The 26,926-nt window shown below is 41.7% G+C and overlaps 1 protein-coding gene across 1 annotated transcript in view; it reads left to right on the forward strand.

The window, feature by feature from the left end:
* The window catches only part of SHISA4 (shisa family member 4), a 76,515-nt gene extending 58,902 nt beyond the window's left edge, over positions 1 to 17,613 (forward strand). Inside the window, exons 2-5 of the mRNA XM_088451157.1 lie at positions 5,244 to 5,415; positions 5,587 to 5,720; positions 8,666 to 8,923; positions 16,105 to 17,613. Of these exons, the coding sequence (XP_088307283.1) occupies positions 5,244 to 5,415; positions 5,587 to 5,720; positions 8,666 to 8,923; positions 16,105 to 16,160 (620 nt within the window). The 3' untranslated portion in view covers positions 16,161 to 17,613. The remainder of the gene's footprint in view (positions 1 to 5,243; positions 5,416 to 5,586; positions 5,721 to 8,665; positions 8,924 to 16,104) is intronic.
* Positions 17,614 to 26,926: the final 9,313 nt, after the last annotated feature.

Consider the following 26,926-nt stretch of genomic DNA (forward strand, 5'->3'; position numbering starts at 1 on the left):
ACAATGTCCACGATTCTCATTATTATTATTAGTTGTTAGGCAACTTTTAATCGTTTTTCATTTCAAGGCATGTTGGTTCATGGCTTCTTGTAGTTTAGGATACAATTCTGCAGCCTCTTCCTTGTTTTATTCAAGTGTTGTGAGCCTAGTCACCAAGAGACATATACAGTATCTGTTTGAAAAGTCAAGACCTTAGCCCTTACTCTCTTTTGGATTTCTGTTCTAGAGTAAATAAAGTATCTCCCCAAGATCACCCTTTTCCACTGACATAGGACCAGGCCTTGAAGCTTCATATGAGGGTTGCTCCTTTCTTTCTTCGGAATTGGTATGAAATACCGCCGGCCGCATGGTTCGATTCCCGTCAGCGGCAGCCCGACAGGAGCAGAGTGCGACGCATCGGAAGCCCGACAGCGCTGGAAATCCCGATCGTGCATAGGTGTATCCACTAACCTAACCCCCCTAACCCTAACCCTCCTTAGGGGTGCCTAACCCTAACTTCCCCCCAAGTGCCTAACCCTAATCCCCCCTCTAAGTGCCTAACCCTAACCACCCCCTTCCCCGCTGCCTAAACCTAAGTCCCCCGGGGGGGTGCCTAACCCTAAGTCCCCCCCCGGGGGTGCCTAACCCTAACCATCCCTCCCCCTAGCCTAACCCTCCCGGGGGGGTGCCTAACCCTAAGTCCCCCCCGGGAGCCCTAAACCTAACCCTCCCCCCCCCCCCCCCCGCGCGGCTGGCCGGGCGCCAGTCTCCTGGCGTCAGGGAAATGCGGGCGTCTACATGTAGACGCCCGGCATTTCACCCTTGCCGGGATAAGACAGTCGGGAAGCCGGCTGCCGGTATTTAGGCAGTCGGCTTCCCGATGGCCTCCCTTTCTTGCAAGTTTGGGGGGCATAAATGGGTTGCAAGAACTGAGACAGATGTTAATGCATTTATCATTGTAGGGATGTCTTGTTTCCCTGTATCTCTTCTTTGTGGACCCTTTGAGTTCCTCCCCATCCCAAATGTTAATGGACCAATCAGGAAGTTATTGTGTGTATTATTTTGTCAAGGAGTTCTCTGATATGTAGGAGGGTTATAAATGAAAGTTCATTTAAAGTTGCAGATTCAATAGCTTATCAAGTCAGCAATTGAGAGCAGAATATGTAGCAACATTTAAGGTGCATACACACGTAACGATTTTGTAAACAACGATTATCTGTCAGATTTTCTCTTGAACAGTGAACGATTTTTTGAAGTGTAATGAACGATTTTTACAACGATGAACAAAAAATGTTCCTTCCATAATGAAAATCCTTATGTTGGACAGTCTGAAATGAACTACAAACGGGAGTGCGCTTGAACGATAATGACGTCGTTATAGTTAAATCGTTCAAAAAATCGTTACGTCTTACGCACCTTTACTGGTAACTAGGAGAGATGGAATGGCTGTGTGTCTCCACTGCACTGCAGTATTCCATTGATGTGATTACCAAACCTGTTTAAGTGTTCTTAATATAATGACAATCTAATTTTGAGCAGACAGGGACAGACCGTTAGCTGTGGCCAAGGGGGAAAAGACAGAGAGTGCAGGTGACTATAAATCATCCTATTAAATAAGAAGAAAAGTGAGTTAGCCCAAACAAATCATACAAGGGATAGAATTATTTATCACATGATGAAAGAAAACGTATAACAGACTTTTAGTTGTAAATACTGGGACAAAGTCATAAGGTCACTAAGATCAGATGTAATAGTTAAAAGCTTGGAAAGATGATTTTGCTACATCCCAAAATCATAATAAAGTTAATAGAAATACAAACATGGGTTATGCGCAGTGCAGGATAGTCTTTTCAGACAACCGAACAGACTGCCTGCGAGGACTACGTAGGGACAGTGTGTTAACACAACAGCTGTTCCTGAGAAGATTTTTGCTAAATAGCCTCGTTAAGTATTGAGAAATAGAAAAACATTGGCCCTCATTCAGAGCCGCACGCTCTGAGCAGAGCGCACGCTCTGAATGAGGGCCGGCCTCCATGAAAATGGAGCGTCCTCCTGGACGCTCGTATAGCTGTGGGTCACCACCCACAGGCTATACGAGCGTGCATTTTGATGGCCGCGATGGTCTTGACCATCGCGACCATCGGAACTGCGAGCCGGAGCCTGCGGTTGAGGTTTTCAACCGCAGGCTCCGGAGTGATTTTGGCTCTATCAGAGCCAAAATCACTCCCACTGACATCACTAGTGATGTCAGTGGGCGGCTTCTGACGGGAGGCGTTCCCGTGGGAACGCCCCCGTCAGGGAGGCACGCCCCCGGCACGCCTACCAAAGGGGGCGTGCTGTCAATCAACATCGACAGCACGCCCCCTTTGATCAGACACAACGAGCGAAGGACTTTCCTTCGCTCGTCGCGTCTGGCGCATGCGCACGACGGAGCTCCCTCTGTCGTGCGCATGCTCAGTCCAGAACATCGACCCACTTGCGAGCGGACAGCCGCTCGCGAGTGGGTCTGAATCAGGCCCATTGTTTCAATGTTGTCCAAAATTTTTTGTGCCAATATTGACACTGATGCAGAATAGACCCCTTAATGAGATAATGGGCACTTTTGAGTTGTTCTCACTGCATCGGGAGGTCTCAGTTGCCTTCTCTGAAACTCAGCAAAAAGACAACTTTGAACAAAGAAAGCAACTGATGCAAAATTGCCATTTTTAAAAATATTTTTAAGGCAGTACTGAAATTGTGCACCGCGGCTCCCTGGGGTGCCGTCGTGCTGTCAGCAAGGTACTGCGGTAGCCTAAAGTTTTATGTTTGTTTTTTTTAGTTTTTTTTGTAAAATGTATGTATGTGTGTGTATATGTATATATGTTTATATATATATATATATATATATATATATATAAAATTTTGCATCGGTGGGAGAGAGGTTGGCGGCACAGAGTAGAGCGGGGGGGAGTTCGATGAGCAGGGGAGAGCTGTCAATATAAAGCAACAGGCAGTAAATCCTGAGATTGCCTGTTGCTGTGCGTTGTGGAGGATCAGACAGGAAGTGTCTGATCTGCTCTGAGGAGCAATGCTGCAGAACAGCGCAGGCGATCACAACTAAAGGTAAGTAAGCGGGGACATGGAGGATGCAAAGGGAGAGAGACGGAGGGGGCAATGGGAGAGAAACTGATGGGCAATGGGTAAGTATAGATCAGTTTTTCTCTTTTTTTTTCCTCTTTAAATACTTATTACATTACTGAGACCCAACTACTTAAACAGGACTGCTTTGTAATTATTTTGGCTAAGGGGTTCATTGAAAAAATTATGGAGACCCTAAGTGTGCCTCTAAATGAGAAAGTTTGGGAACCACTGATTTAAGGGAAGATTTGATACAACTGCATACAATAAAACTGCACTAAACATTTCTAGGCTAATACCTTGAATACAGGCTATGTAGGAGAAGATGTACCATACAAGGAAACTACAACCATGACACAATTGTACAATAGTGTATATTATTATTATTATTATTAGGCCTATATTCAGTATATGATTATAGGCCCTCATTCAGAGCCGTACGCTCTGAGCAGAGCGCACGCTCTGAATGAGGGCCGGGCTCCATTTTCATGGAGCGTCCTCCTGGACGCTCGTATAGCTGTGGGTCACCACCCACAGGCTATACGAGCGTGCTTTGTGATGGCCGCGATGGTCGAGACCATCGCGACCATCGAAATTGCGAGCCGGAGCCTGCGGTTGAGGTTTTCAACCGCAAGCTCCGGATTGATTTTGGCTCTATCAGAGCCAAAATCACTCCCACTGACATCACTAGTGATGTCAGTGGGCCGGCTTCTGACGGGAGGCGTTCCCGTGGGAACGCCCCCGTCATGGAGGCACGCCCCCGGCACGCCCACCAAAGGGGGCGTGCTGTCAATCAACATTGACAGCACGCCCCCTTTGATCGGACACAACGAGCGAAGGACTTTCCTTTGCTCGTCGCGTCTGGCGCATGCGCACGACGGAGCTCCCTCCGTCGTGCGCATGCTCAGTCCATAACATCGACCCACTTGCGAGCGGACAGCCGCTCGCGAGTGGGTCTGAATCAGGCCCATAATCTTCATTATTTCACACATTGATTTGGGTAATAATGAAGGTATACACTGGTGGTATTTTAATCTGATGTTTCCTAAACATGTATTTGTATACAAATACATTTGAATGGTTAGAATAAAAGTTATATTTTTAATGAGAATAATTTAGTCATTAGTGCATCGCATTTGGAAACTTCTTAATTTTGTTTCTTTTAATACAAACGTTTAATACTGCCAGTTCTGCCATTTAAAGCCGATACATGCTGGATATGGCATATGTAACTGTACTGATACTGTTGTCAACATGTAACATATATATTTTATATATGCCCACTTATAAATCATTGATCTAGCAACTCTGAACAACCAGCTCATTATATAATAATGTGCAACATCTACTGTTATTTACATAATTTCTAATTTATCATATACAGCAGAAAGACTATCACTGTGTTACATATCTAATGCCTCATTGGCAGAAATATAACGACGGAAAAAGTAAAATCATAGTAATGCATTACTTCCATTCTATAGAATATTTTCTTCTACATTGAAATGCACATATTAATAGGTGCACAAAACACTGGACAATCCTGACAATGAGCCACACACTATAAGATTATCTGTCCAATCTGACTAGTTGGAACAAAAATCTGGTAATGTATAGGAGCAATTGACAATCGACCATTTGCTCCCAAATACTGGAAAACAATGGTCAATAAGACAAATTGGTTAACTTCATTTCAGCTTCTCAGAATGACCATTTTTGTTAGCTGTACGGTGTTTTTGAGTAAATGGACGATTGTCATTTGTTCCCACACATTACCAGATTTTCATTCCAACTAGCCAGATTGGACAGATAATCTTATAGTGTGTACCACTTTGGCCAAACTCTGCGTGTGGTAAGATCAGAAGAGATCTGGCTGCTCATCTGTGTGGTCACTTCCGCCTTGATGCTGTTGATGTAGTTTAAAAACAAGCATGTACACTGACCTTCATCTTAGTATTTTGTTTTCTATCTTGATTGATAACGATTCTATTAATTTTCCATAGGATCACAATCTAGCATCATGACATGATGTGATAATTGGTCTCTTGCAAGATATAAATTGAAAAAAGCATAATGTAAAGAATTGCCAGCTTACATCATGGGGTACAATCTCAGCATTTCAGTATCTCTTTATTTGCTTTTTTTAGTGTCTGGGGATGAAGACTGCCTCTGGTATCAGGATCGCAGTGGTGGATGGCATCCTGGGGTAGACTGTCATTTTGCTACCTTTTGCTGTGGGGACTGTCACCAGAGATACTGCTGTATGGATCCTAGTAGACTGATGACCGAGAGAATGCAGAAGAACTGTCTTTCTTTAAGGTGTTGTTCTTTAACCCTTTTTCTTTTATATAACTGTTTTGTATGTTATAAGCATTATTTTCCCTTGTTCCATAGTTGTCGTCTGAATTATTTTTGAAATAATTTTCCTTTTCACCATTGGTTTAACCTCATTTTTGTAATTTTACACTAAACATTTTCTTTCCACCACAGCCCAAAGACTATTATTGGCATTGGCTTTTCAGTACTTCTTTTCTTCGTGGTGATTGTTACGCTGATTTGCTGCTTCATGTGCTCTTGCTGCTATTTGTACCAGCGGCGCCACCAGCGAGGAACACCATACAGAGGTGAGCGTAGCAGCCACACTGAGTATTCTGATCTATCCCTGTCCTGGCATCTCAAGTTTAGTTATCAAAATCCATCTTTAATAAGAATATAGGCCAAATAAAACATTGTTACACTGTATTTAAATAAACAGAATGGAGCTTGACATTTTGGTATTTACAAGTATTTTTTATTGAGTTTAAGCCTCTGCTCTAAGTTTAAAAATATATATTTTAAGTTTTAGAAAAAAGGATAATAATAATTACTATTATTATTATTAATAATAATAATAAAATTGTTAGCATTTAGATTATTACTATGAGCCTAACTTCTGAACCAAAGCTGAGTCCTACAAGAATTGTGCTCTATCTACACAGATAATTCAAATGAAGAATCTACTGTATGTACACGGCACAATTTTTTATTAGTAATAAAATAAAAATGTAAGTTATTATGTGAAACATTAGTGTACTCTATCTTTTGGGTACATTTACAACTGTTATTTACAAGTTTGTAGGAGCCCACTAATGTAATTCCAGCCTTAATGTGATTAATTGTATCTATTATACTTTTTGTGGTGTGAGATGTTCTCCATGGCATCTATGATGTCTTTGTAAATAATATATACAGTAAACAGATATTTTTCTAGATCTTAAAGGTTGTTTTTGTTTTACATCTGGTAGGTTTGGGGTGGTTACACCTCTGCCCCAGATTATTTGTTTGTTGGGGATTCTTACATGAATCAACTGCTACTAAACATCATTGTAAAGGCCAGATGCAAGTAGGCAGGAGAAGCAGTATTACGCTGAGATCTGATTCACTGCCAGATTGGCAGTGGCAATCCAATATTCTGAGGCTAGTTGTCCTCTCTTGTAGCGTGTCTGACCTTGGAATTGTCTCCAGCATTTCCTTCTATCTGCATTCAACACAAATGAGTTTGGGGCACAATGTAATAGTGCAAGTGTAAGGAACACTCTCAAGGAAGGGGGTAATCATGTTTCATACTCATGTATAGAAATGCAAAGTATTTACACTTTATCTTTGCATTCAGAGGCGGACGCAATGTAGATATTCCGGTGTTCTACTGAGCATGTGCGAAACCCAACGTCCTATGGCTTTCGCTAACACTTCAGAATGGGGTTGCGATCTCTGTGCGTTTCATGGTGGTGACTGAGAGGTGACCCAAAGTGATTGCGAAAAGGGGCCGTTTCATGGGATTGTTATGGAACTATCACAAGTGTGTCTGGGAGTGCTGCTGCATTCCCAAACGCAAATCCACTGTTTCAGAGGCCATGTGTAGTTGGATTTGAGGAGAGTAAGAGTAGACTCACAAATGTCAGTGGTGCAACCATTTTTGTGTCGATGTTGGAGTGTTTACAATCTCCATCACAAATACACAGATCCATGGAGCACCAAGGAAAGGCTGAGATCCCACAACCTCTATTGAGAGAGCGGATGTGACTGCAGCTGCATTACCAACTATCTCTGATTTAGGCCCATAGACACATTGACAGACTGGCCAACCTTCCTTCACACTAGTTTCTAGGGGGTCTATTTATTAAGCAGTGGACCAGTGGAGAAGTTGCCCATAGCAACCAATTAGATTTGAAGTAGTATTTATCAAGTATAGTCTATAAAATAATAGGTAGGAGCAGATTGGTTGCTGTGGGCAACTTCTCAACTGGTCCATTTCTCCACGCTTTTCACTGCTTGTTAAATATGCCCCTAGGTCTGCACACAGTGATTTGGGATCAATTTGGTTAAAAAACACCTACACAAATTAGTTGTTTACAATTCCACTCTGTATGGGCAGTTTAGATATGGTTTAAAGCAGTTTCGGATGAACAGGATCAAGTTTTGATCATTGTCAAAAGTTATAACAGTCACAAAGACCTCTTAGATCAGTGGTTCCCAAGCTTTTTTGAATCACGGCGCCCTAGTGCATCGGCATTGTTTTCACGGTACCCCTAAGCCAAAAGTTTGTTATTGAGAAATTCAGAAAAAAATGTAGTGAAGTAGTACAGTGAAATAAATTGTGCTTACCTGTCATCCTTAGGTTTGGTTATATAGTGGTGGACAGGTTTGTGCTTCTGTTTGTGCACATATTTACATTACATTGACCATAAAGAATTTGATTTGGTGCTGGACCACCAACCTGAGGTACCCCTGCAAGTGTCCCGAGGCACCCCAGGGTATCGCGGAGCACAGTTTGGGAACCACGGTCTTGGATAATAATCTTAAGCAAATATATATTTTTTAACATTATCTTCCAGAACCATTATATTATATATTAATCCCACTTAAATTAATTTGCTTTATTTAAATCATTATGCTGATTACTGTAACTAACTTTTGCGTCAACATGTGTTCAAACATCATTTGCTGCCAGGTTGTGAATAACTGACCTTCCTGAGCAATATCTGTAAACATGGAGAAAAAAATAAACTGATGGTACTGTGCCAGAATTTTCCATTTCATAACTGTTCACATGTGCTACACACAGATGGACTGTACTTTGTAGGTACCATGAAGGAGTTCAATAACGATGTCCGCAATGTTATTGCGCTCTAAGGAACATTTCAGGAACCTACAAGCCATGCAGCTTTACCGTTCTTGTTATATACATGTAGTTAGTAACACCATTTTGCAGGCTAAATTGTGATTTATTTTTTTTCTATTATTTAATAATCTCTGTCCAGCCCTGAAGCTTTTTCTGTGAGTATGTTCATAACTGCTTTGTGCCTGCCAGTGTTTATTGGGTATGTTCAGAAACAACTTACACTAGTACTAAATCCAAATTGGGATAGACAAATAAAGTACCTGCTCTTATGAGATAGAACATACGGAATGTGGCTTTCCCACCTTCCCCAAAGAGTCATTTTTTGATAGAAGTTAATGATTATAAATGCAAGCATAATGAACCTTGGTTATGTGAACACAACTATCTAATGGGAATTTTGTTTTCCAGTTCAAGAAATCCAGATGTCAGGAGTTCCTCAGCAAACTATGTATCCTACACAGCCTCCATACAACACTCAACCTCAATACCCCATGCAGCCTCCATACCCTATGCAGCCTCCATACTCCACACATCCACCATATCCAATGGATCCTAAATATGCTTCACCCCAACCAGGATATGAAGCTCTACCAGTGTACCCACCAAGTGGTCCCACAGCTCAGTACCCTATGTATAATCCGGCACCTCCTGTGTACAATCAAAATGGTAAGATGTGCAGATGATAGATGGATAGATAGATACTGATTGTATTCACAGGTAGAATTGATTATTTTCCTACATACATTTAAAAACTTACTGAAATAATAGGAACTTCCCATGACTATCAGCATGGCCATTCAGTTTCTCCCAGAGTCTATTAATTTTAAAATGTACCAGTGACAAGTGATTTATGGTATTATTAGATATGGATTAGAGATGTGCAGGCTCGGATTAGTTCTGATTTTCCCGCCAAATTCAGATTTTCCCGCCAAATTTTGGGTCTCAGAGGCAAAACTTCATCTTTCATGGACAAACATCATCTTTCATGGAAGTCCATCTTTCTCCATGAAAGATGACGTTTTGCCTGTTTCTGAGTCCCAAAATTTGGTGGGGAAATCCGAACCAATCCAAGCCTGCACATCTCTAATATAGATGTGTCCTCACTAACCTACGCTCAAATTGCGCCAAATGACTTCATTTGGTGCGACACAGAAAATATAACTAACCTGCGCCATGAATCCCACCTCACAGTTTTGTATTGCACGTGCGTTTTATTTGCCCCACCTTGCCTTTCCCTGGCTTTAGAAAAACAGATCTATTTTGCAATTCTCTCATTCAATTTTATAACATTCTAATACCTGCTACTTGCTTTTCCTTAACAAAAAGGCTCCAACATATAAATGTACCTTTTTGTGGCTGACATCCTCCTTATGACCTAACCATGGCTAATCCTCCCAAACATTAATGTATTTATACGGCAGAGTTACTAGCTACAAGATTCATTTAGCAAATTTGGAAGCACTGACACTTCTTCTTATCTTTCCTCTTAATAAGCCCCAACTTAATTCTTCATTCCACCTAAAGTGGCAACCCAAGAGAATGAAATATCTTGGAATTTGTATAACCACCTTCTGTGATACTCTATACAAGGAGAGTTTATCCCCTTTCCTGAGCAGGATAGCCAAGGTCATGACTTCCTGGATACCCTTAATAATATTGTGGCTTGATAGGATCATCATCATTAAAATTAATGTCTTCCCTAAACTTAAATACCAATTCCTGATCCTCCTGCTTGCTGCACCAAATTTAGGGGATGATTCAGAGTTGAATGAAAGTCTGTTTTTTGCGCACAGATCTGGCGATTTGCGACATGCAACTTCGAGCAACTCTAGGAGATTAACAATGGTATGCATCTCATCCACATCCTCCACTAGCAGCTGAGTGGGTCTACTTGGGTAGGAACTGGGCAAACCTGTGTTCTGTGTGATCTGAATTGGGGGCTTTACCGAGCAATGCACAGATCCATCTGATTCCAGATGGATCTCTTGCACTAGATATATAACTAGTGCAAATGCGCACTAATAGCGATGGTGGCTACTTTCACAAAATGAAGGATAGGGGCAGTGCGGCCACAGAGCTGCAGCCAACTAGCAATACAGGCAGAGATCAACATTTATTTCTGAGCAGGCAATGCGGCCTACTGGCGTGCAAAACTCAGGCCATCAGTGTTTAAGAGACACAACGGTTTTCAGAATTTATTTCAAAAGGGAAGTCCCCATGAATCAAGCAAGCAGGGGGCAGAGAGTTTACAAATGTTAAACTTTATTATTGGGACCATCCACCTAGCACTATTCAGTGTGACCTTTACTACCCCTAACACCATTGCTTGGGTGACTATAGAGAGCACATTGTTAGCGCTAACTTCCTTTTCGCTCTAATGAGGTCTTCCCAATTCTTATGCATATGTCAACCTCACCCTCTTGCTTACTCTCAAGTATGCACTAAAACTGTAGGACACTTGCACAACTAAATGTCAGCTCCCCTTTCTTTCCAGTTACAGCCATGTGAGTCAAATCCTTATCTACCCCAGGTCATACTGTCTGTTGGGTTATGCTGAATGCTAGTTGTCTATTTCTTGCATTGCTCAACTTGTGGACAGTTCCTAATTCTCCCCCCCTGGATAATACCTAAAACTATTTAAATATCTTCAAATTTGAGCGTTTCTATATTCCCTACCCTCCCAATTAGTCTTGCACTGACTTACTCCATTTGAAATGTTCTGGGGCTGAGTAAACAAAGTGAGTAAATTTGCATCTTGGCAAAAGATGATGCACTGCAGGAGGGACAGAATTAATATGTGCAGAGAGATTTCGATTTGAGAGGGGTACATCCAAATACAAATTTAAATTGCTTTATAAAAATAAAGCTGTCCAGTAATTATGGGTTACCTACAATAGCAACCAGTATAATACCCTACATGCAGTGGCGTAAGTTCATCCCAGACTCACGGAGGCAAGTTATAATTTGGTGCTCCCCCGTCACAGCCGCTGACACTGCAATGTAGCAATTTGCATGCAGACAGGCTATAGATCAGGGGTCTTCAAACTTGGCCCTCCAGCTGCTGTGGAACTACACATCCCAGCATGCACTGCCACCTTTTTGATATAACAGCATGCTAAAACTATCTGCAGTGCATGCTGGGATGTGTAGTTCCACAGCATCTGGAGGGCCACGTTTGAAGACCCCTGCTATAGATAGACGAAGGCAGCAGCTGATGGTCTGACACTGAGCTCTCCACTAGCGTATGGTGGCTTATCAGATGCTGGGAAGGGATGCCATGTATTGGGCGGCCGTGACGGTACACTCTAGGTACATAGTTAAAGCCCTAAGTGGGGTGATTACGTTGTGGACAAGGTGCCTCTTCAGAACTGGAGCCCGGCAGCAGGCACCTCCATTGTCTCCCATAGTTCTGCCCCTGCCCACATGCAAATAAATAAATGTATTTGCACCCTTGCATTTCAATAGTTTGTTCATGTGCAAAGTTATATTCTTTTTTGGCATTGCTCCCAACTCTGAATCAGCCCCTCTATCTTCGAAATAACTTAATTTTAGCAATCTATAATAGAAGTACAAATTCAAATCCAGCTGTGCTAAAGTGGGAAGCAGATTATGGCCCTCCTGAATAAGAGGGTTGGTAGGAGATTGGTGAGTGCATACACTTTACTTCAATTTCCACTCTTGTTAATTAAATGGTTCACAAAGTGTACTTTTGATGGTACTGTACCTCGAACAAGTTGCATATACTGTTTCCCACAGTAGATCCTACTTTTGCAGGAATTGTGGCCACAGAGGAATCTTCCTTTATATTTAATGGCCCTGCTCAAAGATTTTTCTTTGGGATAAAATACAGAGACCTCTAAAATTCCTCAATCCCTCACCAGAGAAGCTAAGGGGTAAATTTACTAAGATGGGAGTTCTATTTAAGAAGTGATGTTGCCCATAGCAACCAATCAGATTCTACTTCTCATTTATCTAGCACCTTCTAGAAGATAATACCTGGAATCTGATTGGTTGCTATGGGTAACATCACTTCTTAAATAGAACTCCCATCTTAGTAAATTTACCCCTAAATGCCTTACCCCAAGCATTTTCACCTAGAACACGGCCACAGCTAGTGCCTCACCTTGCTAACTCTTGCCTTCCCCCACAACCTTATTCAGCATTGCTATTGTTTCACTGTTTGATGTTTATTTATATATATATTTTCGTTACAAAAAAATGGATTGAGTGCTAGTTATATTTCTTGTATCCTGCAATATTTCCATTGCTTGCATGTGTCCTTCCAAAATAAATAAGTAAAAAAGACAGTTCATAATATTAAAAGAACAATCCAAAGCTATTATATCTATGAAAGCAATATGTATTTATAAAGGATAAGGAGCAGTGAGCTATTGATCAATTTTTTATGACTGTGGTTTGAAACATTATTCTCAATATGAGAGACAGAATATGCTCAACTGTAATCATCTCTGGGCTGTTTTGCACCCTTAACCTGCTTCTTCATTTGTTCTGCTTCTTCATTTGTGACAAGTTGTTCCTAAGTAAGAGTTTTATTATACTGATTTAGGTAGTATGCCGCTATGATACTAATACTGTTAGATTCATTGTTTACAGTAGGATAATTTATAGCTATGTGTTTGGCTTCATATTATATTTTGTATGTAATTAGAATTTTCATTGCAAAATATAGTTTAAATAATTGTATCACCATACTAGCTGGGATACCTGACGTTGCCCGCGGTGAAGACTGGACCCTGAAGTACACCTGCAGCCTTTATTTGTTTACATTGTTCTCGCATATTACCCCATTCCATCGATCCTAAAACATGCATGCAAACAGTAGTGTAACTACCATGGGTGCAAGGGGTGCGGCTGAAGTGGTGCCCGAGCTGCGTCTGTGGCCCGCCGCTACCCCTACACCCAGTTACTCACACAAGGTGGGCTGGTCCAGTTAGGGCTGCTGAGGGGGGGCCGGGGTGTCAGCGATGTTGATTTGATGCTGGCCCGCCAGCTCACGACCGGCACCAGATTCAAATTGCGCCGGTGCTGCCTGTCCATGTCTGTTGCTGCTTACGAGTGCGCCAACTGTTATTGGGGTGGCCCGGCCCCAAATCCACACCTGCTGGCTGCTGATGACACATAGGGGGAGACGAGAGGCTGCTGGAGGGACACGGAAAGGTGAGTTGCTGGTGGGGGGGCATAATGTGTATAGGGTACAACTATTGTGTAGAATAATGTGTTATATGGGGCACTACTATGTGGCATTATCTGTAAAAGCCATTGCTGTGTGGTGTAATGTGTAAGGGGCATTACTGCGTGGCATAATGTGTATAAGGAGTACTGCTGTGTGGCATAACTTGAATGGGCTCTGTGTGGGGTCAAATGTATGTGTTTCTTTACCTCTGGGGGCCCCTTTTAAGATCTTGCTATGTGGCCCACAAAGTTCTAGTTACGCCCTTGCATGCAAACACAGAGGCTCTAGATTTAATATGAACTTGAATGAGTCATCAAGTTTACTCATACAGAGGTTAAAAGGATACTTTTGTAGCTTTCTCACAGGTTTTTGGCAGACTGACAATTTTCACTGGAGCCAGCCCTGGAACATGTCTAATTTAAGAGTGTCCCCATTTTAGGGATTGTGTGACAGTGTGTGGCCCTGACGAAGTTCAAACCTAGACAAAAACCTAATCCTGGTCAAACTACACCACCATGCCAAATTTGGTGGAGCTAGGTCCAAAACTCTGGCCATGCATAAAGGACACAGAGATAGACAGACAGGCTTTCTCGCTTATTATATAAATATAGGGCCAAATGTAATAGTCTCTAATTTGCGGGAGCCGGCACGATTCTGGTGAGATAGTCATTAGATTTATATTAATGGGCAATTAGTTCAAAGGCAAAACCATGTAGGTTTTGCCTTTAAACTAATTGGCGCTTTAAATCTAGTGACTATCTCACAAGAATCACGCTGGCTCATAGATTACGGCCTATTACATTTGGCCCATAGACTCTTTATACTGTATGATGGCTTGTAGCTGCTAGCTATGAAGTACAGCTCTTGCCAGCTGTGACTTTATACCTGCTACTATTATTCGATCATTACTACACTAAAGTCCGGTACACACTAAACGATGTCTCTGGTGCGCCTGACCTTGTTAGTGGCTGGGGTGCTGGCATCAGCAAGTGTATACACACTTGCCTATACCGGCAGCAACCGAAGACGGCGGGGGCATTCGGCAGCATGCCGTCACACCCCCCCTCCCACCGCGAATGTTATCGCCCGTCGGGCTTGCGCGGGATCACGCATTGTCAGTGACAATAGACGATGTGCACGATATGTCGCCAGCATTAGAGTATGCGTGTGTGGGCATCTCTCCACTCCTGGCAATATGATCTATATTAGAGATGACTCAGAAAAAAACCTCTTAAACTTATGGTTCCTGATTCCAAGCCTTCTAATTATTCCAGAAGCATTATGTTGTCATTAGTTTGCTGGATATGTAGACAGCCCTCAGTGCCATTAAGAAATGAGAAGGGCTTTTGTGTAGCTTGCACTACCTTGGTCCTCCAATATAACTCATGGGAAAATAGTATTAATCTCACTTAAGTAGTTCATTTGGGTACACAAGCCTCAGTCACTCAGACTTATAGTTGTGACTCTGGTCTGGTTTTTTTCTCTTAAATCTCGGCTAATGTTGGGTATATTGTGTGGAAAAATAATTTAATTCCGTAGTATCCTGAAGGCAATGGCAGCTGGGACGATACCTTGCGGGGCATGCAAAGGTGTAGCTAGGTGCCATGGTGCCCGGAGCATGTTGCATCTTAAAGAAGTATTAAATATATAAGTGCCCCCCTTGCTACACCTCACCTCCCTCACACGGGTCTATTTATCAAGCAGTGAAAAGTGTGGAGCAGTGGACCAGTGGAGAATTTGGCCATAGCAACCAATCAGCTTTGAAGTAGCATTTATCAAGTACAGTCTATAAAATAATAGATGGGAGCTGATTGGTTGCTATGGGCAACTTCTCCACTGGTTCACTTCTCCACACTTTTCACTGCTTGATAAATAGACCTGACAGGCACCAGAAAACTATATTTTTAATTAAAGTGCAATAAAGGGGCACCACGCTGCCAGCCCCACATACCTTGTCCTTTTCTCTTTTTGGGGGGGCCTCAGCTCCTCTGTCTGTGCTTGTGACGTCACACGCACAACGGCACCCAGCAGGCTGTCAGCTCAGACAGCTGCCGGTTAGACTTTAGCCAGCCAGCAGGCACGGCACCGGGCGCCCCCGGACAATTATGGCGCCTGGAGCTCGCGCTCCACCGGTACCGCCCTTCCTACACCCCTGGGTGCATGTATCCCTCAACGATCTGTATGAGACGTGGATTTAATTTTTAAATACAAAATACACTTATTCACTACAAGCAATGATCCTATTTGATCAGCAGTTACATTAACAGCAATATCCTTCAAGATTTGTAATGACAGCAATATCCTTCAATAGTTTTAAAGACAGTGCTGTAGATATAAGTGGAGCAATTTTGTTTTCGATACCAAGGGTGTTACCGATAAAATGTTGCATCTTAGGTTATACTGGCCTATAGCTTTTGGAAGTAATAGGAGGAACAGGTTCCTTTTATTAAGGTAAAACGACATTACATCACAGTGCCTATTTGAGTAGTCATGGATAAAACAATCTACTTTGCATGGTAAAGATTTATAAAAAGCTTATTGCAAGTAGAACTACTGTAGGTGAGCTGCTAAAATAATTTAATGAAAATGCTGCAATGAAAAACACTTTTAACAAATGTTGTACTCTTTTTTTTTTTTTTTTTTTTTTTCTCAGTTGCTGATCCATATTTTGCACCTCAACAGCCCAACATGATGAAGCCTGGCCTATGACAACACAATGACAGGAAAATCATATTGTGTGACTATATGGGTCTCCACGCTCCATGGAAGACACCTTCATTAAACCTTTGAATTACTCAGTCATTGAATGTTCTTTGTATATCTCTTCATTTGGCAGACTACATATATGCTAATTGTGAGACTGAGCTCATGATTGCACTCACTAGTTTTATTATTGTTATGCATTGTTCTTGTGTTTATTTTTGATGCAATGTTAGGTTTCTATCCATAAATTCCCTTTTGTGGACCCCTAACATGGCTGCCTGTCGGGCACTGAAAGGGGTGTTTGTATTTTTGAATGAAATTTCACACAATATTTTTACAGTAAACACAATATTATTGCTCTATGCTTTTTAATTATGGCTTATGTCCCAACAATGTCCCTTATCATTGATCAATGCTCTCCCAGGAAGGGGTTACATACAGTACTTCATTGTACAGTATCACTTGAGTCTGGTAAAGCATCACTGGCTGTGGCTTTGAAACACGCAGATCACGTTGATGAGATTGTTGGTGAAATATTATAAAGCTGTTTACAAATGGTTCTTGTTGAGTTTGAAGTAACTGATAATTCCTAAATTTCGAGCTCCCAAATGTATTAATGTTTTTAGCTGAATATATATTTGCTAACAGCAGTAATTGTGATAATGAACAAAATATATGTTTTGGCCTCTTAGTGGCACTGTTGTTTTGTCTATGTGTTATTTCATTTTAAATTGGTAAAACGATGATAAAACCAAAATATAGTATCACTGAAGAGTTAAGTAAAAGTAAATCCTCATCATAAGTAATTTTTTTCATATTAATATTTGTCAAAGTTGCCAGTCTCATTATTTGTTTAAAACCGTTTAAAGTGGAAGTTTCACCTACAGTACAGTACACACTGTGGTGGCAGTTCATCAATTAAGTAGCAACCAGTCATATCACCAAGGCATTCTGATATGTTGAACTCATAAATATTGAGTCTCCCTATCAAATGTCTATCTCCATTGGCAACAATTTTGCTTTGACAGTGATATGTCTGGTGTCAAACACATCAGTAGTTAGATACAGGGATCAGTTGCATCCAGCTCAGTTTTAGTCCGGATTACGGAGTAATAATATGAGGTGTTAGAGTTCCCAATGCTGGAGAATTCTCTTTATTGGCATACAAATTGGTAATTTTAATCTCTCCTTCTCTACACCTTCCTCCGCGATATCCCCCCTCTGCCTCTTTCCCCATTCCTATCATCCCTGCTCCCTTTTAAACAATGTTATTGTTTAAATAACTTTTGTTTATTTGTATGGTTCCTCATTTGTCACAGTTCCACTGTATGTTTTTAAATATGCCTGTGCCTATAAAAATAAAGTGTCGGCACACATACTGTATATCAGTTTGCTGTGTAACAACAACCTACCACCTAATATTGAAAATATATTATTCTGAATAAATAATAAGAAATATTTCCACACTTCTCATAATAATGTTTTTTTGTTTCATTTACCAATGGAAACACACAATGCCCAGCATTAATTTGACAGGTTTATCCATACTTATCTAGCTACTCTACTCCCAGAACGTCCGGGAGACTGACAAATTTGCGTGGAGTCCCCTTAGTGGAATGGGTGGTATGGGCAGCAGAAAGCCATATTTTACGACTCCATGAGGAGGGGACAGGGCCAATATAATGCAATTATGAGAATTGCATCACTTTGCCCAGCTTCCTCCTCATAGACCCGTGTGAGGTGGCGGAGCCTAATAACATGAAATGCCCCGCCCTCTTGCCATCATCGGTCAGTTGCATCTCACCTCCGGATGTATTAAACCTTCTAAGAGGACAAGTAGAGAAGTTGCACATAGCAACCAGAGACGTGCAGTCAGGGAAGGCAGAGCCTCCCGTGCCATACTCCCTCCCCTATCATACTCCCTGTCATGCTCCAGAGGTTTGATATAAAAACTGTTTTTATACCTGTGTACCTCCCCAGCCATTGACCTCACCACACGTCACTGAATTCCTTTCTATAGTAAATATTTTTGATACCAGAGCCTAATATCTTGTTGTTGCTTTTAAGGCTTGTTTTCAATGGATGCAATGATTACACTATAGCAGATACTGTCCAATTTAAAATTAGTTGAATTGTTCCCTCAAAGTTTATGACAATGAAGTTAAAGATATGAATATCAGACACACCACATGCACACTAACAGGAATCATCTTAGTGGCACATATCTCTGATCACAGAATTATGGTTCAGAAATTAAAATGAATTCTGGGTTTGCAACTTAATGATGTTTTACATTATCTGTGGTTGACCTTTATGGTTAAATGATAATCAGGTACAAATCTACATTAGTGTGCTTCCATGTTCAGTCTCATTTAAATCCATTTATCTTCTGTAGATTGGAAGCTTGTGAGCAGGGCCCTCTTACCTCTTTGTCAGTCTATTACTCGCCAGTCTTGTTTTATTACTGTTTTGTAATTCAACAGAATATGCTGGCGCTATATAAGTAACTGTCAACAAATAATCTTCTATAGTTAGTAATATAACATCCTAAATATCAGGTAGCATTTTATATTTCCAGTCAGGCAGCTGAGCTGCTCGTGTGTGAAAATGTCCTCAGCTACAGTGACTCACTTTCCACAACTAGGGGCTTGTTTAGCTACAGCACAAAATAACTTTTTTCATATATCCTAATCCATAATTTTGCTGTATTAATGTTTTAAGATGGGCATACACTGTGAGATTTCTCTCAGTGTATTAGGCGACATCTGCGCTCCGCCCCCGGGGGAGGAGACATTTCCCTGTTCCTTCCGTGGGAAGGAACACAGGAAATGTCTGTCTGTCAGTCGCAGCCCGGCATACACTGCCCGATGCGGCCGACAGTTTACCGGTAAATATTACATCGGATGGGTATGCTGGACAATCTGGAATGCCCGACCGAGGAATATTTAACCCTCAGTCGCCCCCCGCACATGCTACAATTATCGGGGCGATCCGCGGATATTGGGCAGATCACCCTGATAATTGTAGTGTGTATGGCCAGCTTAACATGGAAGAAAATATCTGTGGTCTTACTAAGCAGGTTGACTTACAAGTAGAAAAGCTTTCTGTTTTTCCTTGCTTATTTTGCAGTGTGTTCTCATGTTCATTCTTAGTGCTCATTTATCTGTAACTTGTTTATCATTTACATTTTCAGATATGATCCATTGTCCTGTTATCCTGACATTTCACTGCCACTCTGTTTAAGAGAAACGCAAGTGTGCTTATGGCATCTGACACAGGTCAAGAAGCTGAGCATATTGGCAAAGTATGCAGCGGTGCTGGAGTGATGGGTGGGTGTAGGTTAGTGCACACAGTGAACAGTTTAACCAGGTTGTTGTTTTATTAACCAGGTAGAAATAAGTAGCATAAGACACCGGGTTAAACACCGGTTCAGGCTGTAGATAGTGTTTCAGTTACAGCCTTAAGCACATAGGGTATGCTGGGCACTGTAGTGCACTGAGTGGTATGGACACATACACCCTGTTGGTTTATAGAAGGATGCTCCCTATACTGGTGATACAGGGTAATGGGGTCTCTGTTAGGGCCCTGTGTACCTTGTATGCCCTCCGTATAGAGGAGTAGCGTAGGGGCACGTCCAAACACATAGGACACCACTGGAGGAAGACGTGCAGTGTAGCTGAGCATGTGCAGTAGCGCATATCAAAGGTCAAACTTCCAGGGAGAGAGAGACACTGGGTCCTAGTGCACAGTAGCTGCAGGGCTGCACAGAGCTCTCTGCTCGAATACCCACTCTCACTCAACGCTGCCTCTGAATATGAACATCATATAATTTAGACGTCTCACCTGCAACTGGAAACGAAGGTTTTATGCAACACAACCAGCGGCGGCTCCTTACCTGTCTGACTAGGAATCTGCTCATCATAGGCTGAAGTCTATGCAGCCCTTTCCTCCTTGCCATCCCGGTTGATTTACAGCTGATGTCACCGGGAGGCGTGGTTTAAGTATGTGCGACCGCAAGGGGCGCAGCCTAAATAGGGGGTGTGGCTTAATCCCAGTGGTGCTGGCAGACAGGCTGGGTTTTAGGAGCTGCGTTAGCTGCAGACCCTATTAGCCATATAGGGCTGCCGTTATAGCAGGGGAGTGGCTTCCTACGGGAAGCACTCCCTGCTATTGCAGTCCGGACTGCCAGTCCCAGGGGGAGAAAACACCTCCCCCTGGGACTGCCTGTCTGGCTTTGATCAGCAGGGAGTACTTCCAATGAGAAGTCACTACCACTGCTAGGCAGTCCCTGCTGGTGGTGGCTTTTACTTGGGGGGGCTACAGTTCCGCATCCTCTAGGTAAAATCCGCCACTGAACACAACATAATTACATCAACATTTAAAAGTGTCCAGTTCATATTTCTGCAAAAACACATTAAAGGCACGAGATGTCAAACCTTTTGTCAACGTATCGGCAACATTGTTTTCACTGGTCACATGAAATACATTGATTGAGGCATTATCTACCAGCTCTCTAATAAAATTGTACTTGATAATATGTTTAGATCTACTGTAATGTTTGGTACTGGAAGTTAAATCTATTGCACCTGCAATTTTGATGGTTTATCTTTAACTAAAATACCTAACTCACACATAGAGCGTGATTCAAATGAATGCAATGTTGAATAGCCCCGGGAGGTAGCTCCCGGAGCTGTTCAATCCAGCGTGCTGTTAAGTCAGAAAATGACAGTTCTCGTGACTTAACCTGGGTGTTTAGTCGTGAGAACCGGCATTCTCCGACTAAAGTGCCAGCCATGCATCGGATAGCGCCGCGCTAAGCCGGAAATTAGCCAAGCTGCCGGAACTTTTATCAGATTTCTCCTTGCATCCCAGGAGGGTGCGAGAGGGAGTCCTTTAGCCCGGCCAAATATTGCATTGAATTGAATAACTTCGGGAGCTCCCTCCCGGGGCCATTCAACATCACATTGAATTGAATCGCCACCATAGGGCCTGATACTGATTTGGGAACAAAGTAAGCAAGAGCAAGCAACTCTGTACCTGGGCAAACTATGTAGCAATGCAACAGGCGCAAATACTGTATATATACATTTTTTGCATGCAGGGTAAATACTGGCTGCTGTTGCATGTAGACCACAAATGCTGGACAGGTTTAATTTTACACTGCCATTTAGATGTCAGTTTGGCCACACCCCTCCCAAATCTAAATCCCTATTCACATTTTACATCTGCACCACCAGCAGTGCAGCATGGTTTTACCAAGGTGTACAGTTACTTGCTCTTTCTTAAGCCAGGTACACACTACACGATGTGTGTACACGGCCGACGCATGATGTGGTGAATGGCATATCGTGCAGTTGTTTGATACCACACGATCTGGAGCACAGCCGAACAATATGTTGTTCACCAACCGCATCCACAAGCATGGGGTCGTTCATCAAATTGACAGATTGAGCAGCATGTAGGCTCGATCTGTCGATGCAATGAATGGCCCCACGGAAACTTGTATGGTCGCTCAAAGTGAGCACACACTTGCCATTGTGAACGATATGTCAGCCCAATCCGCTGGATAGTGTGTACCCAGCTTTACTCAATTACCAAATCTGAATCAGGCCCATAGTCTTTCATCCATAACACTTCATGGCTATTTTTTTAAGATTTCGGTTGATATATTTCAAGTATAAAAACCTGTGACACATTCACAGAAATCCTGCCGGCATAGTCAACCCGCACCGTACCCTACTACATAAACACCATAATATTAGCATTATATTGCTTTGAAAGCAAAATACAGACTGAAGGCCCCATACACGGTGCAATTCAAAGTTGGTAAGATGTGTTGTACGAATGCCCTTAAAATTCTTCCCTTGAAATTCTTAATAAGATGTGGTCAAATAGTGTAGGATTGATTGTTCCGATCATAGGATAAGATGCATAGAAGTGTATCACATTGTACTCAAAATATCGTAGATCTCTCTGCAAAACCATCTCATCTGCAATCCAACTAGAGGACGGCAGGGACGCGCATCGGGGTAGCAGAACACACAAAAAACACCTATTTTCATGCGTTTGGTCTGTACAACCTGTCGAAACTGTCCATATCAGGTAAAAAGTTATACCGTGTATGTGCACCTTTACATAGAATTTGGTTATATTTGGAGATTTAAAATTCACACTACAATGCATTTTCATAAAAAAATGTATCTAAACAAATAAATATTTTTAAAACCTCACATGATGATGATGATGATGATGTTTCCTTGCTTTCATTTTGCTCTTCAGTGTAGGAGTATTTGCATAAACCATGCATTTGTTGCAGCAATTTTATTGTTCTTAAGAATCTTGTGGTAAAATTGCCCACAGGATAGTTGGACAAAGTGAGTCTTCACTTTTAGACTGTATCAATCTCTACTGTAATCTCTTTCTCTCGTCTGTCCATAGATCATAAGTGAGAATACATATCTACTTAAGTGTTAGTTGTCACAGATAAAAACACTGAAATATCAATTCCTTCCTCAATTAATGTTTTTAAAAGATGAACCCAGTTTTCTTCTAAGGATAGACTGGCTTCTGAATTAGAAGTCTACTTCTAATTTAATTTAATACGCCTTTCAACTATTTATAATGGTCAAAGTATTGTTCTTCATCAATAGTAATAGAAGAAAGCAACTGATCAAGCACTAGACCAACAAAGCATAAAGGTGTGTATCCACTATCAGCAGGGGCGTATCTATAATGGGTGCGGGGCACACGGGCCCTTGGGTCCAGGGGGGCCCCGCACCGCACACCCTGCACCCATAGTATTACTTAACTCTCCAGAGGCCCACGTCGGTGCGGGGGTTTGGTGCTGTAAAAACGACTGGAATATGGCCTCCCAGTGGCCATTTTTCCAGTGACCTGCGCATACTCCATAGACTTTGAGTGTACTCTAGTGCTCAGAGTCTATAACTCCGGTACTGGCCGCGCACAGCTCAGTGTGCTGCCGGACAGAGAGAAGGGCCTGTTTTGGAGACTGCACACGGGCCCCCTCCTCTCTAGAAACGCCCCTGACTAGCAGATATCCCCTGCAGTGCCTACACTGAACAATATGTCATTAAGTGTAAGCACCATCCCTCATCCCTGAACATGGTCAATCTGTCGTTATGGGCAGATTGACCAGCATGTTCAGGCGATTATAGATGTCAGAATCGACCAGCGGGAGCGCGCATAGCTTGTCGTTTCCGACATTTTAATGCCTGATTCGTGCACAATTAATGAGCGATTGAACGATGACAATATCATTATTGTTCATTCGCTCATTTTAATCAAGTGGATACCCGCCTTTAAACATAGACACTATCCTGTCAATTGCTGGAGACGATGGCCACCTTGTTTTTGAATGACATACAGTAAAATATCTTTGTACTGTACATCAGCAAAACAAAACTCTTGTAGACTTGCTACATGAACAGTATGTATTTGAAAATATTTGCATACAATTGTTTCTACGTCAACTAGTAACACATCACTGGCACTTTGAATACTGTTGTGTAAAATTTGAGCAACTTACCCCATCCAAATAGGTTTCTTTTTAAATTAGATTTTAGTTTAAAAAAAAAGACATTGCCTTTTCCCCTCGCGATTGACTTCTACAAAGTTGGAGTTCGTGTTATCTGCAGGTAATGCTGTTACAGTATGCTGTCAGCTTGTATTTCTTCAGCACTTCAGTAGTCAAATCAGTAATCAGGTCATAAGTTTCTCCATGAAGATTAGTAAAGGGAATCGTTTTCACTATGATACCTAAACCTGTCAGAGTAGCGAACAAGCACAGGAACTAACTTTATGGTCTCATGATTTCAACTGTCTATTTTTAACTAATACAAATTCTGCATCTTTCAGTTCACAAATAACTTATCATGTATGGTGCCATTATTTTAACAACAATTTCTCTTCATTTTTGCTGTACACGTTTATTAAATTTTTCCTGGGAGTTCCCTTGCAATTTTTAAGGCGCAGTTCAATGAATTGAAACTATGATTATGCTTTACCACATGGAAATGGTCATGTTCCCGGAATTAAAGATGCAAGTTTGTGTTTCTTTGTTTTAATATGGTCAGTAATGTCAGACCTCCCACCATGGCCAATTTCAAACACAGCACTGCACATTGAACATAACACAATTTCATTCTCTTAACGTTTCTTAAAAAAGCAAAGTCATTACACAATTTAACAATTAACTGACATATTCTATTTGGTAGCATTTTTCAGAGACAGCAGGTGCCTTCCTCCACAAAACGAGGATATTTGGGAATTCCAAAAACTTTTCAGGACACCTGGGCACATACCCCGGATTCGGTACAATCCCGGTAAATCCAGTATGTATAGTATTCGTATGTAATAGTCATGTATTCAGCCTCGGATAAGGCGACTGTTGGCTGTTTTCTACTTGCCCAGCTGATGGCTGCGCCTGTCATAGCAAACATATATCCCATGCAGGATCACCTGTCTTCATCCGCTCTCCAATTTGTGTAGATGAATGCTTGTTCTAAAATGTATAGTAGTTTTGAACTTTAACTTCAGGGAACTTGTTTTGCTCGGGTATCTAAAAATCTAGTTGACTGCTGTCCAGTGCTTTTTTCCTGGGTTGTTTATTTTTCTTTCCACTTGAAGTAGAGACAGTGGCAAAGTTAATTTCCAGCACTATACTGTCTTACTTCTTGTACCAACAACAGCCCTTTGTTTAAGATCACATAATGACTTTTCAGAAGGCTCAATTTTCCCTCTGGGAATGAATTTGTATTGTAGTGTTCTGGTGATTACATATAAATCTCTAGTTCTCAACTCAGGTTAGCGGAGTCAAAGTCCAGCTGATATAGTAGCAAATCATACATAATGTATATGGCAATGACCATTGACTATGGACAGATCTCGCCTATTGAAAAATACAATATGCTACGTATTGTATATTTCAATAGGCGAGAAGATCTGTCCGTAGTCAATGCCGGGGTTTTGGGTGTAACCCCTGGCTACAAGACGGGCTTTATAATGTGTAAGACTTTCATCAGGGTTACGCTTCTTGCAGAAGACCCTTTTGTATTTGACAGTTTTACGGTCACTTTGCCTATCCACAATAGTCCATATGTCATTGATGTCTAGACTTGTAAGTTCTTTATCTATAGCCAACTTCCTTTCCTGCCAGTTGCTACTTGACTTTGCTTCTTAGAGGGTTTGAGGTTCATAGCAGACGTTTGCAACACTTCACTATACCTTTTGGGAGGTTTTTTGTTGATCCACATAGAACTACTTGATTGATCACTTGCATTTACTGTTTCAGTCTCTGACACGCTTCCAGCTGCAGGTATATCTAGCATGACAAATCTTTCCTGTGTTACGATATCAAGTCTGTCTTTAGCTGAAGTGATCTCGTGAAACACTACATTTCTCGACTTTAGAAGCATTTTGTTGCTGATGTCCCACAGGCTGTAACCTTACCTCTGTTTGCAAAAAAAAAGGAAAAAGTACTCCCTTTTGGGACGGGTGTCCCTGCATGTCCCGGATAATACATCCGTCCGTTATAATCGCATTTTGCAATGCGGTCATGGGCAGTACTGACATGTCCTGATAGCATTGCAAATGTGATTATTAATATATGGGGGCCTATCTCACACTGAGAATAGATATGTAGAAAAAAGGTGAAGAAAATACAACTGTATATGAAGACATAAAGCAAGTCATGTGTATGGGGTATAAAGTAGAGATACCCCTATAGTAAACAAGGTGTGCTTTGAGAAGGCAAAATAGTAGTGAAGACAAACAAAAGGTAAAGAGTGGTTTACACAGATTAAAATATCACCATACTGTCCAATAATTAAACCAAACTTTGTAATAAGTAGCTGAGGTGTCCCTCAATCCTACCTAGGAAGGATAGGAGTAAAATAATGATACTCCTATATAAATATAATAATTCAGAAAAATAAAGCCTGTGTACTTACCCAAATGAGGATCTGCTTTCTCTTATCATGCAAAGCATTGGTTGAGAGATGAGAAATCTTATTAGTGGCACAGAGAAAATATAGAAAAGAAGCTATTTCTGCTGTTAGCATTGAAACACCTTCAGACTGCTGATTCTGTGCAGTGCAGGGCAGTATGATAGGTGCACAGCTGATGATAGCTGAAATTTAGCAGTGAAACTACCTGAAAAATGTCCTCCCTATGGACAGAAGTTTGTGGTGTGGAGGGGTCCACCGCACGCACAAAGACACCCCAGGGGGGTGGGCTCACAAGGGCTTTAGCAATAAAGCACCAATTTAGGATCTGTATTTTTAGCTTGTCTGTGTCTTTAATCTTATAGCCAGTACTTGCCATACTACAGCCAATACACTATACAAACACATATAGCGACATGTACAGCAGGCATGCCAATACACTATACAAACACATATAGCGACATGTACAGCAGGCATGCCAATACACTATACAAACACATATAGCGACATGTACAGCAGGCATGCCAATACACTATCCCACAGGTTCTCAAACTCGGTCCTCAGGACCCCAAACAGTGCATGTTTTGCAGGTCTCCTCACATAATTACTAGTGAAACTGTTAGCTGCACCTGTGGATCTATTAAAACGTGTCAGTGACTAATGATTACACCTGTGCACCTGCTGGGTGACCTGCAAAAAGTGAACTGTGTGGGGTCCTGAGGACCGAGTTTGAGAACCACTGCACTATACATACTGTACACATATAGCGACAGATGTACCACAGGCATGCCAATACACTATACATACTGT

Source organism: Taudactylus pleione, unplaced genomic scaffold, assembly GCF_031769625.1.
Source record: "Taudactylus pleione unplaced genomic scaffold, aTauple2 ptg000538l, whole genome shotgun sequence".
In the NCBI taxonomy this organism is placed as follows: Eukaryota; Metazoa; Chordata; class Amphibia; order Anura; family Myobatrachidae; genus Taudactylus; species Taudactylus pleione.